This window comes from Echinops telfairi, unplaced genomic scaffold (genome assembly GCF_000313985.2).
Source record: "Echinops telfairi isolate 266 unplaced genomic scaffold, ASM31398v2 ScPeMD7_443;HRSCAF=831, whole genome shotgun sequence".
Lineage (NCBI taxonomy): Eukaryota > Metazoa > Chordata > Mammalia > Afrosoricida > Tenrecidae > Echinops > Echinops telfairi.
In genome coordinates this window covers 76,220,584-76,237,826 of record NW_022104341.1, presented here as the reverse complement: position 1 = coordinate 76,237,826, position 17,243 = coordinate 76,220,584, and the positions used below count along the sequence as shown (strand labels likewise).

At 41.3% G+C, this 17,243-nt stretch overlaps 1 protein-coding gene across 9 annotated transcripts in view; it reads left to right on the top strand.

Annotated features, from left to right (window-relative positions):
- Positions 1 to 623: 623 nt before the first annotated feature.
- Positions 624 to 17,243, top strand: part of OSBPL9 (oxysterol binding protein like 9) — a 158,860-nt gene continuing 142,240 nt past the window's right edge. For all 9 annotated transcript variants that reach the window (XM_004699432.4, XM_004699431.3, XM_045291890.1 and 6 more), the window contains exon 1: positions 624 to 734. In XM_004699432.4, coding sequence (XP_004699489.1) covers positions 624 to 734 — 111 coding nt within the window. The remainder of the gene's footprint in view (positions 735 to 17,243) is intronic.

The following is a 17,243-nucleotide window of genomic DNA, read 5'->3' as shown; positions in this document are numbered from 1 at the left end:
GCACAACAGAACTAAACACTGCTGGGGTCCTGCGCCATCCTCGCAATTGTCCCTATACTTGCCTATTGTTTCAGCCACTGTGTCAATCGATCTCGCTGAGGGTCCTCTCCACAGAACGCACCAATTTCTTTCTTTTCTTTTTTTTTTTTGAGAACGCACCAATTTCAATGTACGATTTATTTTATTGTCTGCCATTGCTCATCCCCTGAAGGCGCTGCTGTCTTCCTAGGACCACAAAGAGAGTCTAGCGCAAAAGAATACATATGTATTAAATGTATGACTTTGTGGAGTAAAAGTAAAACGGATGATCGGGTACGAAGTTCTTGGGACGTGTAGGATACCTCACCAGGGCTAGTCAAATGACCTGTGTTAATAAATAACAGCAGTCCTCGCGCTCGTGTTCTTCACAGAGCTGCACACAATACGGCGCCCCACGAGAGCTGGTCTGAGTCGCTCGCTGCGGGTGAGCGGGTGGGTCGGGTCGTTCACGCCAGCAGCCGCTAGCCCCGCCCTCCCGGCCCCGCCCCGCCCCGCCCCGCGGCGGCCCCGCCCCCGCCCCCGCCTGCTCATGCCCTTATACGCGAGTGACGTCAGGCCGTTTGTTGTCATTGGCGGCTCCCAAGATGGCGTCCATCATGGAGGGGCCGCTCAGCAAGTGGACTAACGTGATGAAGGGCTGGCAGTATCGCTGGTTCGTGCTGGACTACAATGCGGGGCTGCTCTCCTACTACACGGTGAGGGCCCAGCGCGCGGCTCTGCGGGAGCCCGTGGGGCTCCTTGGGGGGTGGGGGTGCGCCGTTTCGGGGAGCGGGTTGAGGTTGCTAGGCTCGGGGTGCCGCCGTACGAAAGGGGTTCCCTCGTGGAGGAGGGTTTTGCACCCAGATGGCCAATGAAGGTGAAGGAGATGCGGGATCAGCCAATGAGCAGGCACTGGCTGGCTGCTTTCTGGGTTTCTTTTTGAGGGTCCCGAGTGAAGCGGGGTCGGGCGGGAGGGGTGGCAGGCGAGCCGAGGGGGCCGGAGCTGTGGGTCACGGGCCGGGTCACGCGGCGTGGGCCGTGTCTCCCGAAGTCGTGGACTTCACCCTGTCTCCCCAGGCCCCGTGGGCGGCCGCGCCCCTCTCGCTGGCTTCCAGGGACTGGAGAACGCCGCCGAGCCGCCCGCGGCCGCGGGGCCCTCGCTCTCCGTTCAGGGCGGGCAGCGTCATCTGTGCCTTCACCTGTGAGAGCGGAGGGTGTCCTCCTACACGAGAGAGCGTCGGGTCAGCAGAGAGAGAGGCACAGTGCGATGTCATCGCAAAGGTGCATGCTGTAGAGAGCCGAGTGGAGTCAGTGGCCAGGGACGGACAAGTCGTCGAATTGCTGTGTATCTTATATTCTGACTGTCCCCTCCACCCCCGTCACATTAGAAATGGAGGGTGGGTGGTAATAGGGATAAATTACTTCCAAAAGTACTTTCTCTGGATGATAGGTAGTTAATAATAGCTAATGAGAGGGAGAAAACCACTTCATAGGGCAGAATAGGATGTCCTGAAGGCTTTGGAAAATAATAGAACACAGAAGGGCGTGGGGGCAGGGGTTATGGAAGAAGGCTTAGTATTGTTGGAGTAGATGTGTATTAACTAATTACAATTTTTATTGTGCACCTACTATGTGTTAATTATTGTTTCAGGCTAAATGCTCAGATGCATGTGTGTGTGTGTGAGAGAGAGAGAAAGAGAGAGCGCCCGCGAGAGAGAGCGCTGCATACGTATATAGGAGCAAGAAGAGAGATGCAGACGTTCACTGTTTTTGCCTCTTGGAGCTTATATTTTAGTCTAGTGGGACCCCTAATTTTTTTTCTTACAATCTGTGAAGTAGGCGTTTATTATCCCTATTTTATATTCCCATTTTACATTTTTGGAACCTGAGACTCTAGGCTTTAAAATAATTTGCTCAAGATCATGTAGCTTGCAGAAAGGGATGTCAGAATTCAGATTTTTTTGAGTTGTCAGACTGTTCACAAAATTTCACTTTTACTCTAAATAAACCCTCCAAACTTAGGCCATCAAGTTGTTTCTGACTCATAGCGACCCTAACTGCCTCTGTAGGTTTCAGAGACTGGAACTCTTTATGGGAGTAGAAAGCCTAGTCTTTCTTCCTCAGAGTGGCTGGTGTTTTTGAACTGCTGATCTAGAGGTTAGCAGTCCAACTCGTAACCATTATGCCAACAGGGCTGCACTTTCCTTAGAAGAAGGAAAAATGTGATAACTGTGAGTTATTAAAGACACACCTGCAAGAATGAAAAGTATTAATTTCAACATCCCTTCAACTATCAGTTTTTCTCTACATAATTCTTCAAGGGAAAAAAGAGGCAGTTTGGCAGTTGTACCTTGAAATCGGGAATTATGAAATCATATGGCTCAGGTACATGAGTAATACTGAGTGTCAGATAATGTGATAGTCAACCTATTTAATATCACGTAATTTCAGTGAGTAATTTGAAATTAAATTATGAATCTCATTATTTGTGTGGGTCTGAATCTAGGATCACTTTCGGGAAGGGGTGGGGAATAATACACTGCCATTTAATTGCTTCCACATCAGAGTGATCCTATAGGACAGACTAGAACTGCCCCTATGGGTTTCTGAGACTTGTATTCCTTAAGGAAGTACATATCCTAATCTTTCTCCCGCAGAGCAGCTGGTGGGCTCAAACCACCGACACCAGGGCTCCTATGAGCCTTATTGAGTTTTAGGTGGAATTCTTGGGAATATGGATTCTTTCTTTTTCCTGTTTTTTCCTACCTTTAGTCTGTCATTTTTCTGCCTCCTCACCTTTTCAGTTCCTGAGTACTTGGACAGATCTTTCCTTAGTTCTTAACAGTAGATCTTTCCACTAGTTCTTAAGAGTAATGGTTTTTACATACTTTGAATTCACCCCCCACCCCCACACATTCCCCTTACTGTTTCTCTTCCCTTCTGAGGCTACAAACTAGATTGTAAAATACCGGTCTTGCCAGGGGAAGGAGGTATCATATTTCTCACTAATGGCTATTTAGAAGTGGTGTTTTCTTCTTCTATGTAAAAGTATTTGCTTGTAGAACGACAGAGCAATATGTACCATTTTGTGAAAATAAACTGATAAAAACTTCATGGGGCCCCATGAACAGAGTGGAATTGCTCCATAGAGTGTGTATGTGATATTTATTGATCACTGGCCTTTCATCTGTGGCACTGCTGGGTGCATTTGGACCACCAGTTATTTAGGTTAGGGCAATAGTCAAATGCAAGCCCAGTTCCTGAGCAGAACAGGTTCAGAGAAGACAGACACAGAATAGACATTTCCCTAAAGGCAAAGTGGGAGACACCTGAATTCAACTTCTGCGCTGTAGTCACAATCCAGGAGAAAGTACGCCCATCCTGGATTGTTCTAGCGTCCCCATGGGGTGGTGCCACTGCTTTGGGAAACACTGCTGCAAATCTTCATGGGAGCTGAGAGCCTCAGCCTTTTCCCATGGAGCATTTGGTGGGTTTGAACTGCTAACTTTTTGGTGAGCAGCCCAATGTGTAACTTGTGACTGCTCCAGCTCCTAAAACTTAGGTTTAGATTATTGAGCATGTGGGTATGGACAAAAAACTCTGTGGCAAATATGAGCTTTATCCATATGGAGAGTTGAGACAATGAGTGGAAAGAGCAGAAGGCCTTGGCTAGGACTCTGAGAAACACTGAATTTGTTATCTATTGATGCGCAACAAGTTGTATCAAAATATAGCATCTTGAAACAACAGACATATGAGGTGACTTCAGAAAGTTTAGGGGAAAACGGATCGAAGAGATCATGAACTTTTTGAAGCCCCTCTTTGTATATTATCAACTGGTCTCTGGGTCAGGAATTTGGGGTGGTTTAGCTGAGTGGTTGTGGCGCAGGGTCGTCCATGAGGTTGCAGTCAGGGTATTGCTCAACGTTGCTGAAAGGAAGGAAGAAGCTGCAATACCTTTTATGACTTAGTCTCAGAAGTCCCAGATCATTCATTACTTCTGCCTTACTGTGGTCATTAGTCACCGCAGCTCAGAGGGAGAAAGACAGGGCTTTCTTCTCCTGTGAAGAGTTACAGTTCTGGAAACTCAGAGAGGCAGTTTCACCCTGTCCTATAGTATAGGGTCGCTGTGAGTTGGCATTGACTAGATGGCAGTGAGTTTTTGGCTTTTTTTTTTTTTTAAAGGAATACCAAAGAATTTGTGAGCAGATTTTAAACAACCACAATTGCACTTAAGGATTAAGCAGAGGGGAAAATCTTGCATAGAGACCGAAATCAAAGGTGTAATAGAAAAATACAGAAGAATGTGGCAGTCATGGGAGCCTAAGAGGGAACAGTGAGTTATCTTGAATACTGGTGAGCGGATTGACTGATGAGATCTAAAATTAATCCTTTGGAATGATTCAATTTGGACATTATTGATGGCCTTCGATTAGTTTCTGTGGAGTGGTTGGTAGGTGTGGGAAAGGCTTATCGAAGTGACTTGAAGCATAAACAGGAGGTAAGAAGTAGAAACAGTGAGTGGGGATTACTGATGATATTTGGCTATGAAAAGGGCAAAGAAGTTCTAGGGAATTGAAGGGACTGCTTCATAAGACAAGAATATGATTAAATGTTGTAGTGAGGGGAGCAATATTAAAAATGAGGATAGGGTTAATGAGTGTGATGTACCTTCTTCTAACTTATTGGCTATCTCGTTATCCAGCATTTTACATTTACAACAATAGTAAAAGAATCTGCTGATTATGCATCATTACCTGGTATTTGGAACCTAACTATCCTGTAAGTGAGGAGGGCATAATGATTTAGAACAATGGCCCTGGACAACTGGAAAAACTCCTAACTAAGGGCAAGTTGGAGCCCTGGTAAGTAGGTTATGAGTGGGCTACTAACTGTAAGGTGAGCAGTTTGCAACCACCAGCCACTCCTTGATAGAAGAAGCTTAATGCTGCTGTAAAGAGTTGCAGTCTTGGTGTGTTAGGCTGGAGAAACAAATCCAGTGATACTCATATATGTGTAAGAAAAAGCTTTATATTAAGACGCTTTACATTTCAGGAGAACAAGCCCAGCCCAGTCCAACTCAAGTCCATAAGTCTGATACTAGTCCATAAATCCCTTTTCAGACTCATGTAGTCACAAGCAATGATGTAGAATGCAGGAATATCACAGGCCTGTGGGTGCAAAGTCTTGTGGATCCAGTGGCAGTGGATGTATCTCCAGGGCTCTAGCTACAATCAGGGTCTCAGAGTGGCTTCAATGGGAAGGTAAAAGCAGCAGAGTGGAGTGGAGAGAGAAGGTCCCCAGGAATCTCCTTAGGAAAAGACCATGTCCACAAGGAGTCACCATCAGGCTGTGACCTGATTGACAGCCTAGACTCCACCCCTACACTTTTATATATCAGGTTGACATGAAATTATGTAACTACCACATTTGGAAACCCATGGGGGCAGTTCTACTCTGTTCTATAGGGGTCACTATGAGTCAGAATCAACTTGATGGCAAAAGGGGAGGGCAAAAGTTAAGGGTTAATCAGGTTGTGTGGAGAATTAATTGAGATTATAAAATGTGTTTTAGTCATGATCCAGGAATCTTTAACTTTTCTTGATTATTTTTTTATTTTAAATAACATTTTGGAGAGAAAATCAGAAGCAGTGAAACAATAAATTACGTGGGCTACTCTAAGTAGCTTGGAAAAGGAGTTATTTGTGAAATCAGGGTTTTTGTTATTAAGTACTGACTAGAAGAGACTCAATGACTCTGCATTTTAAAGACACTGTTATGACTGTCAAATTTAAATGTATTTGCAGTCTTGAGCAATGTCAGGAAGGTGATCAAAAATCAGCAACGTAATTTTGGGATTTTAGGTTTTAGAAGAGCTTAATTATATATATATCTTTCTTAAAGATGTAAATGAGGTTGTCAGATTCTTCTAAAAATTAAATTCAGCATAGTTCTTTTTTTTCTAATCATTTTATTAGGGGCTCGTATAACTGAGTACAAAGCTAAGCAAAAGGGCTGGTGACACTGTGAGAGGGAAAAAAGAATGAACGCTTTTCTTTCCAATCCCTACCTGCCATGTGTTGCTGTCAGACTGTCCTCCCCTTAAAACGACACAGGGGCTAAACCCACAGAGCCATGGTTGTTCAGTCAGGGTGGAAACTAAGATTATGATCATTTTGTTCCTGTGTCTACTGCTACTCAACTCAGCATAGTTCTTATCAAACAGAATTAAGTTGATACTTTTCTAAATAAACCATTCTTGACTATCTCGAATATAATTTTATGGAAAACAGATTTATATGATACATTTTAATAGTCCTAATTAATAAAGTGAATTTAGAATTATAAAAAGAACAAGAACAACAAAATTGCATCAAATCTTAAATGCCCTCAAAATAAAACTGAGCAGTAAAAATAGGAAGAAATATGTGGGAATTTTGTATCTTTTTTTCACTTGCCTTCTTGAATAACCCATAGGTTCCCAAATTTATCTGACCTATTGCCCCCTTTACAGAAAAAAAATTACCCAGCACCCACCCTATGTTAGTCTGTGTAGACTAGAGAAACAAATTCATAGACACTCAGAAAAAGCTTTATATACAAGAGCAGTTAAATATGGAGAAAACATCTCAGCCCAGTCCAGATCAAGTCCATAAGTCCGGTATTAGCCCATATGTCCGATACCAATCTATAAATTCCTTTTCAGACTCACGAAGAGGAATTATACATACAATGATGCCTAATATAAGATAATCACAGGCCAGTGGTTGGAAAGTCTTGTGGATCCAGTGGCGTTATAAGCATCTCAGCGCTGGCAGGGGTCTCTATGTGGCTTTTCCACCTCTGAGGCTCTGGCTGCCCTCAGCCTGTCTCCAGCTGGCTTGTTAACAAGAATGTCTCGCAGGGACTGAGCTGGAATGTTTTCTCAATATTCAGTTGCTCTCATATATAAAGCTCGTATACACATATGAGTGTCTGTGAATTTGTTTCTCTAGTCTCCCCAGACTAACACATTATGGTACCAGGAGTTGGGTATTAGAGAAACATAACATAAAGATGGCGAGTGGATGTTTGTGTGACCTCTCACTTGTATTGTTTCTTTGGCTAGCCAGAAGTCAGATATGTCCATGCAGGTTACTACATTTTCTGGAAAGAATATGGGAAGTTAAAGTTTTGATTATTTTGTTTCATTGTTGTTTTTGGTTATTCCTGTTTAAAATGGCAAAAATGAATGTGATCAATGTTTATTTTGAGCTCCGGACAAAATCACCCATTGAATTTCTCAGAGCTTCTTAGGGAAAATGGCTGAGAGAAGGTCAAAATGGCTGACAGAAAGCCTGGCTCTGGGTTCATGCTGTCAGAGGCCTAATCCCATATTTTGTGCCAATAGAATAGTTTAAATAAGGATTATGATAAGATAGATATGGATTGAACATGACTGTTTTAAGAATTGAGTTTAGGATCTTTGTTTATACTAATTTCTTCTGCTTATAATAAATAGAAATGTTTATTGAGGACTATGAAAATAGAGAGCTTTTAAGCCCACTTCTGTTCAGTCTTTAAAATTGGAACTCTAAAGGGGTTTAAGACACGCCTTAAAAGAAGGCTCTGAAAAGATAAGCCCACCCGTGTTTTGGAGTACCCAGACTAGCACACACACCCCTCATTTTACATTTCAGCAATTAAAAGCTTTGTACTATCACCCATAATCCAGGATAAAGTATAGCTATCAGCTTTTGTATCTATCCTGGACTGGGCCAGCGCACCCCTGTAGGTAGTATCCCCATATTGGGAAACGTTTTCTCCCTTTTCTCAAACTACTGAGCCTTGTGCATATAATTCTTTTAGTATTTAATAATTTTACATCTGTTAAAATTAACTAAGCATATCTCCAGTACATTCTTTGTCTATCCAACAAGCCTGTAAACTCCTTGTCTGTGGCACATTGTTCTTGTAGTGACTAGAATGTTCCAGTGGCTGTTAAAACTTGGCTTAGAGGCGAGGTGCAAAAGGCAATTTGGAAGTTTTGCAGAAAAAACAAAAAACAAGTATGTACATTTTTTACTGAGCATGTTAACAATAGTGGTTCTTGTTTAATCCACTAGAACCTGTAAGACTGTGTAGAATCTTTGGCTTTTTGTGTTATATTGGAAAGCTACTGTTGCAAGCACTTTTGCTATGGATAATGACTTGAGGCAGCCCCTGGATTGAGCAAATGATTAAGCATTACTATAGCTGAAGTGTGATTCAAACCCACTCAGAAGTGTGTTGGAAAACAGACGTGGTGATCTGCTTCTGAAAGGTTACAGCCTTGCAAACCTCATTGAGTGGTTCTCTGCACGTATGGATTTGCCATGAGTTGTAATCAATTTATGGTACCTAACAATAATAATCTGGGGAAGGCAAAAAATTGAGTTTTTAAAAAATATGCCACTACAATATATGGCAATTGATATGGGAGTAGATTTCCAAATAGTTATATAATCCCAACCTAAACTACAACATTGTACATGTGATTTAGAAAAAGATTGAATTCCTTTTACTGTATGGAGAGGGGAAAAAAAAAATCACAAACAATGGCCAGTTCAGTCATTTCCTGCCTCACTACTTTATTGTAAAAGATTATCTTCTTAGACTTGGGGAGGAGACCAGCTGGTCAGGGGGCAGTGTAGCAACGATGAAACATAACTTTCCTCTAGTTCTTAAATGCTTCCTCCTCCCAACTATCATGAGCCCAGTTCTACCGTACAAATCCAGCTGGACTGAAGGATGTACACTGGTACAGATAGGAAATGGAAATACAAGGAACCCAGGACAGATGAACCCCTCAGGTCCAGGGGTGAGAGGGAGGGTGGAGGGAAGGTAGGGTAGAAAGGGGGAACTGATTATAAGTACAGTATCTACATATACCCTCTCTGGAGGTCGGTCAACAGAAAAGTGGGTGAAGGGAGACGTTGGACAGTGTAAGATATGACAAAATAATAATGACTTGTAAATTATCAAGGGTTCATGGGGAACTGGGAAGGAAGGGAAAAATGAGCTGATGATGCCAGGGGCTTGAGTGGAAAGCAGACATTTTGAGAATAATGATGGCAACAAATGTGCAAATGTGCTTGACACAATGGATGTATGTATGGATAAGCGTTGTACGAGCCCCCATAAAATGATTAAAAAAACTCAAAAACAGTACACTGAAAAAGAGAATTTATTTCAGAGTGTTTTGAGGTATTCATAATTAGTTTTTTTTTTCATTCACATGACAATGTTAAGATCATTATGAAAGCTGATTTTCTATTTGCCGGTTTTGTTCAGATTAAATCCTCCCTTTTTTTATAACGTAACCTTTTTTAAAATTGGGATTACTATATATGTGACATCATTCCATAGTTCAATCATATCCAGCAGAATTGTACATTTGCTACCACATTTTCCAAACATTCTCTTTTGATATGGATTCCTTGACGTTATAACCCCTTCACCCTGCCACCACCTCTGTGTCTGCCTCCCTCCCAAACCCTTATTCCACTTGCTGACGCTGTAGGCTCATCACATAGCTCTTTTTAAAAACAGTTTTATAGCTCTATAATTCACATATAATATAATTCAATAGTTCAACCATCTAATAGTGAAACCATATTAAGAAGTGTTACATAATTATTGCTATAATTTCAGTTTCTACTTTTTTTAGTATCTACTTATATTTTATTTTTAGCAGTATTCTGATATAGTAGATGAAATAAATTTATCTCATGGATAAAATATTGGGAGAATATTTATTCTGTCACTCTATCAGCTGCCTTTACAATATCTCTCCTTTTCTTTTCCCTATTACTCATAGGAGATGCCACACTTCCCAGATAATAGAGTCCATCTGGTAGGCATCTGATTTCCTCGGACCCATACCTCATCTCCTCCAGTCTCCCTTGTCATAATATTAGGAAGAGGTAGTCCTTCAGGGTGCTAGGTTGTATCTGCTCAATTTTACAAGAACCTTTGTCTGTAGATTTTTCTCTCATATTTCCTTTATCATTCCCACCCTGTCCCCCACTATCTTCATATTTTTCCTTTCTACTAACTTTCTCAGTTTGTTTTTAAGAATTTTAATATTACTCTACTCTTCTTTTGCAATGCAATTGCACATCTTAGTTTTAAAACCTCATATAGAAAATTTTAGTTAATATTTGTGTTGCCTGTTGCTTTTTATTTTTAATATACCAGTTTTATTGTGATATGATTCACGTATACATAATTAATATATTTAAAGTATACATTTGGTGGTCTTAGTATGTTCGTAGAATTTGTGCAGCCATTACCCCAGTCAATTGTAGAAAAATGTCATCACCCCCAAACAAACTATGTACTTATTGACAGTCGTTCCCACTTCTTCCCAGCACCCCATTCCCAGTACTGTTGTTCTTAAGTGCCATCGAGTTGGCTGCAACCTGTAGCGGCACTATGCACACAAACAAAACACTACATGGTTCTGCGCCACCCTCACAATTGTTCCTATGCCTGAGCCCATTGATGCAGCCACGGTGTCCATCCATTTCATCGAGAGCCTTCCTCTTTTTCACTGCCCTTCCTCTTTACCAACTCATGATGTCCTTCTCTAAGGACCGATCTATCCCGACATGTTTAGAGTGTGTAAGATGAAGTCTTGCCATCCTTGCCACTAAGGAACAATCTGGCCTCACTCCTTTCAACACAGATCAGTTTGTCCTTTTAGCAGTCCATGGTACTTTTAATATTCTTCTCCAGTGCCATAATGCAAATGCATCTATTCTACGGACCTTCTCAATCAGTGTTCAATTTTGACATGCAAATGATGCATTGGTGAATACCATAGCCTGGGTCAGGCACACCTTAGTCCTCAAAGTAACATCATTTTCTCTTCAATACTCTAAAGAGGTCTTGTATAGCAGATTTACCCAATAAGTCTTTTGATCTCTTGACTGCTGCTTCCATGAGCAGTGATTATGGATCTAAGTAAGACAAAATCCTTGAAAAATTAACCTTTTCTCCATTTAACATGATGTGTGCTATTGGTCCAGTTGTAAGAATTTTGATCTTAACACTGAGCTGTAATCCATACTGAAGACTGTAATCCCTGATCTTCATCAGCAAGTGCATCAATTCCTCCTGACTTTGAGCTAGCAAGGTTGTGTCTTCTGCATACCGCAGGTTGTTAATAAACCTTGCAGTTGCTGCACTCTTCTTCATAAAATCCAGCTTCTCTGATGATTTGCTCAGAATGCAGTTGAATACATAAGGTGAGAGATACAACCCTGACACACACCTTTCCTGCTTTTAAGCCGTGCAGTATTCATTGCCTTGTTCTGTTTGCACAACACTGCTAGTCTACTAACCCCCTAATCTGCTTTCTTTGTGCTGGTGTTAGATGCCATCAAGTCCGTTCCGACTCATAGGAACCCTCTGTACAACAGAATGAAACACTGCCTGGTCCTGTCTTATCCTCATAATTGTTCTTATGTTTGAACCCATTGTTGCAGCCACTGTATCTATCTTGTCGAAGATCTTTCAAGCTTCATCTATGATGTAACTAACTCAGTTCTTCATTTTTCTGTATTGCTAAATAGTTCATTTATGAATATTGTGCTTTTCATCTATTTACTCCTTCAAAAAAAATGCAAGCTCACTGCTTAGCAACCCTAGAGAACAGAGTTAGAACTACCCCTTGTGGGTTTCTGAGACGTTTAATCTTTATCGGAGTAAGAAAGCCTCATCTTTCTCCCCTGGAGTGGCTGGTGGTTTCAAACCATTGACCTTGTTGCTAGCAGCCTGTGGTAGTTATATAATTGTCAATTTGAGGATTAAGCGTGTAGGGGTGGAGTCTAGCCTGTCAATCAGGATATAGCCAGTGAGGCTTCTGTGTGGGCATAGCCTTCTCCTAAGGATTCTGGGAATTCTGGTATTTCCTCCTAAGAGGTGGGAGACACTTCTCTCTCTGGCACACCCTAGGAGACATAGCAGCTGACAAGACACATGGATCCACCCTGATTCAGCCCTGTGTGCAGAGAGCCATGCAAAGACCCCTGCCAGCGCTGAGATGTTTCTAGTGCCACTGGATCCAAAGACTTTCTACCCACTGGCCTCTGATCTTCTACATTCAGCGTCATTGCATGTGTTTCGTGAGTCTAAAGAGGACTTTATAGATTGGTATTGGCCATATGGGCTAATATCGGTCTTTTGGACCTGATCTGGGCTGGGATGTTTTCTCAGTGTTCAATTGCTCTTGTGTATAAATCTCTTTCTTATACACATATGTGTGTCCATGGATTTGTTTCTCTAGTCTACCCGGAGTAGCACACAGCCCAATATGTAACCCATTACACCACGAGGGCGCCTGTAACCTGTTCCCTTTCCTAATCCTTTAATTGTGAGTATTGTCTGTGAGTTCTACATGACCATTGCAGTGACTTACTGAACCCAACAGAGAAGTAGAATGTCCTGGGAGAGATGGTTGGTGTCAACTAGTATAAAGAAGGGATGGAGGCATGTCTGATCTCTTGCCTGTGACAGTCAGCCATTTTCTAACAGTCCCAACCTCATTTCTTCAAGACAGGCAGAACTGTTTAAAGAGTTTTCTACATTGTCTCTATTCTCCCATTGTACATTCACGACAGCTGCCTTTTTTACCTCTACATTCCACTGAAACATTTGGCACGTCTCCAGTGATATCTTTGTTTTTAAAACCAGTGGGTGTTTCTTTCATTCTTAATCTTAATGGAGCTATCTCTGCAGCGTTTTATGACATTAATTGCTCTTTCTTTTAAAGCTTGCAATAATAGTTTTATTATTCATGAGATGACAACACATTCTTAGTTAAAAAAAAATCCAGCAGTGAAAGTTAGATACAATAGGAAGAAGGAAATGAAAGGCTTATCTGAATTCTCTACCATCTATTAATATTTTGGAAGATAGCTTTCCTAGGAACCTTGTGTTTCAATATCCACATTTGTGCGTACCTTATACAAGTCGAATAATTTTATGCGTCGTATTCTATAACCAAAATTATTTGTCTACAATTTTGTGTAATTTGTTGTACTATTCTGTATTGTATTTCTTTCAATGGCAAAATGAATAAAGTATAACTTTTTTCCCCTTATCCTTGCTTAATGAGATCTCTGCCATCTAACATTGGGAGATTGATTCCTTTGTTCTTTGTGATGCTAGAATAGAAGGTCCCTATAGTGCTAAGTGTTGAAGACTGATAAGGGGGCCCATGCTGCGGGTTACTTATTTTTCTTCCAAGGAAGATTATTAAGTAAAATTACTTCTAATAAGCAGATAACTCAGAGTAATATATTTTAAAGATTCAATGATGCCAAGTTCATGAATAACAGTTCACAAGATCATTCCATTGTCCAAGGGAAATAGACTCTACCTCTTCTTGGAGATGTGGCAAGGTTCTAAGAGAGCATGTGGGATGGGAAGTATTGTGGCCTTTTGGAAGATAAAATATGCACAAACCTCTGCAATATATCAACCACTGTACCAAGTGTTTTCTAGTGTCAAACATATATCATTAAACCTTACATCCACTTCTGTTTTTTCTTACACAATATGAACTCCCATTTTCCACTGTAAATCACCATCATCTCTCATTTAGCCTGTTTAAGAAACCTTATAACTGTTATGTTTCATTAAAAAACATTTTTACTAGCCACCCAAGTGATGTATTATTATTTTAAATCATGCACAAAGCCTTACATTAGCACTTAGGGTGTGCTCAGTAAATATTTATAGAATTAACAATATTGTGAAGTAAATGACTTTAATCTTTTTGTGTAATTAAAGAAGCCCTGATAGCACTGTTGGGTAAAGCGTTGGGCTACAAAGTGCAAGGTTGGTAGTTCAAACCTACCAGTCACTCAGAGAGAGAAATATGAGGCTTACTACTACCATAAAGATTTACAGAGCCATGGAAGCTCTATATATAGGGACACTATGAGTCAGAATGGACTCAATGGCAGTGAGTTTTACATAATTTAAGAATTGAGATCTACAGGTATAAGGCATCATCACAACAAAAAATCCTACCATAGTGAATGATGGGGGAGTGTGGAGTAGAGACCCAAAGCCCATTTGTAGGCCATTGGAGATCCCTTGCAGAGGGGTCTCAGGGAAGAGACGAGCCAGACAGGGTGCGATGTAGCAACGATGAAAAATACAACTTTCCTCTAGTTCCTAAATGCTTCCCCCTCCCCCCCAACCACCACTATCATGATCCGAATTCTACCTTGCAAGCCTAGCTAGACCAGAGGATGTACACTGGTACAGATAGGAACTGGAAACACAGGGAATCCAGGGCGGGTGATCCCTTCAGGACCAGTGGTGTGAGTGGTGATACTGGGAGGGTAGAGGGAGAGTGGGTTGGAAAGAGGGAACCGATTACAAGGAACTACAGGTGACCTCCTCCCTGGGGGACGGACAACAGAAAAGTGGGTGAAGGGAGACGTCAGACAGGGCAAGATATGACAAAATAATAATTCATAAATTATCAAGGGCTCGTGAGGGAGTGGGGAGCGGGGAGGGAGGGGAAAAAATGAGGACCTGATGCCGGGGGCTTACGTGGAGAGCAAATGTTTTGAGAATGACGAGGGCAATGAATGTACAAATGCGCTTTACACAATTGATGTGTGTTTGGATTGTGATAAGAGTTGTATGATCCCCTAATAAAATGATAAAAAAAAAAGAAAGCCTATGAATCCACAAGAGAACATTGAGTCACTTGCTTTCAACATATCACAGCAACCCTGTAGGACAGAGTAGAACTGTGAATCTTTACAGGAGTGGAAAGCTTCAACTTTGTCCCATGGAGGGGGTGCTGGGTGTGAACTGCTGACTTTGCTGTAAGCAGCTAAACGCACAAGCAACTATTCCACCAGGCTCCGCGAACGTCTTTAGGAGGGATCCATTGCTGAAAGAGGACATCAGGGTTGGAGAAGTAGAGGTGAACTGTCAGCCTTTCAGATAGCAGCTGAGTGTTTTGTGCCACCCTCAGACATCTTTCTGTTGATGGTTGTTGCGTGCTGTTGAATCAATTCTGACTGTTAGCAACCCTATAGCAACCAAAGTAGCACTGCCAGTGAACTGACTGCCCCATAGCTTTTCCTAAGTTGTATTCTCTATGGGTCGTTTCTCCAGAGGAGCCACTGGTGGATTTGATGGTAGGAGACATGCTTGAAACAAGGTTATGGTCAGATGAGTCTAGAGTTCGCTTAAGTTTAATGTAGGGATCAGAGGATTTCTGTTTGTTATATGTAAGGGAGAAACAGAAAGGGGCATCACTAACCTTATGTGTTCGGTGCCAGACCCTGGCCTAAGTAATGTATTTTATACTCACTCGGTATTGGCATTAATCTTATGAGGGTAGGTGATACCTCATTTTACAAATGAGGAACCTGAAGGTCAGAGAACTTTAAGAGTTAAAGCTCAGAGAACAAGAGAGAGAGTGAATGTCTTCTCCATCAGATATATATGGTCTTGGGGCTAGTAGACTTCATCAAGCACAGTCAATCACATAGGTAACAAGGTGGGAAGTGTCTGAACCCTAGATATCCCTGGGCTCATTGGGTGAGAAACCTAATACCAGTACTGGGGGCAGGTAGAAGGGAGCTGACTGTCCTCTGTGTGCGGAGAACAATAGAAACATGTCTGCTCCAATCGATAGGGCTGCCGGTTGCATAGTGATCAGACACGTGCTTATAAGAAATATTATTGTAGTAGCACTATTATGGGGACATTTTGTGGGGAATAATTTTTAATTAGAATGTGACTGGGATTAATCTCTAATTCACAAATGTGAAGGCCTCTCTCCACCAGAATCCTAGCTTTCTAGGCTTAATTATGAGCATAGAGATTTGTCCGCATATACTCTCTACCTAGTTTTCATTTTCCCACACATACTGTTATTTGTTACACAGTTAACAACAAAAAAGCTTTTTTCCTGCCCCCCCCAGCTCCCTCCCTTAACCTCATCCTACTTACTTCTCAGCACAAATTAATAAATGTCCTATATTTTCAATACAGTTGGGGTTTTAGATTCTACTCTGTTCTTGGCTTCCTGGAGTAGCAGTCAGTGCTCAGGTAAATATGTTTCTATATCTACAGTATGAAAAGATGTTCACTTTGGCAAGAAACAAAGAAAGTCTCAGACATCCTAAAAGTGCTGTTAGGATGTTGTGGTTACCAGCATTCCTTAGAAATTTTTTTGGGGAAAAATGACTAGCTTATAGGTGGCAGCAGATATGAAGATGGTGGTGTAAAGGACAAGGGCCCCTTTCCTTTTGAGACAGGTTTCACAGGATTAATAACAGGCTAAACAAAATAATTTTAATCATTTTATTGGGGGTTCTTACAGCTATTCGCACAATCCTTACATACACCCATTGTGTCAAGCACATTTGTACATATGTTGCCATTGTCATTTTCAAAATAATTCCTTTCTACTTGAGCTCTTGGTATCAGCTCCTCATTTTCCCCCTCCTTTTCCCACCCCCTCCCTCATCTACCCTTGATAAAATTATAAATTATTATTATTTTCATATTAAATTTTTTTCACATCTGCTGTCTCCCTTCACCCACTTTTCTGTTGTTCATCCCCCTGGGGTGGGGGGGTGTTATATGTCGATCATTGTGATTGGGTCCCCTTCCCCAATAATGCTACTTTCATTACTGGTCCTGAGGGGTTATCTGAAGAATAACTAGGTTCTTCTAGAATTCATAGGCTAGCAGACATGACAAATGTCAAATACATGGTTTCAGAATTAGTTAATATTGTTTAAGTCCTTACGTGGGTTTTTATGGAGCCCTAGTGGCACTGTCAGGTAAGCATTGGGTTATTAACTGCAAGATTGGTGGTTCAAAACCAGCAGGCACTTTGTAAGAGGAAAATGAGGCTGGATGTTCACATAAAGATTTATACTTTGTGTATATAGGGTGAGTTGGAATTGACTCGATGGCAGTAGGGTTTTGTTTTTGTTTTTAATATTCATTTTTATTAATTTTATCTTGAGTGCACATTTGAGGTATTTCTGGATCAAATACAGATTGTTTAAAGTTTTATTGGCATATACTTATATACTTTTGTATAAGCTGGGTTTTTCAGCACATTTAAAAAATCATTTTATTGGGGGCTCATACAACTCTTATCACAATCCATACATATATCAATTGTGTAAAGCACATTTGTACATTTGTTG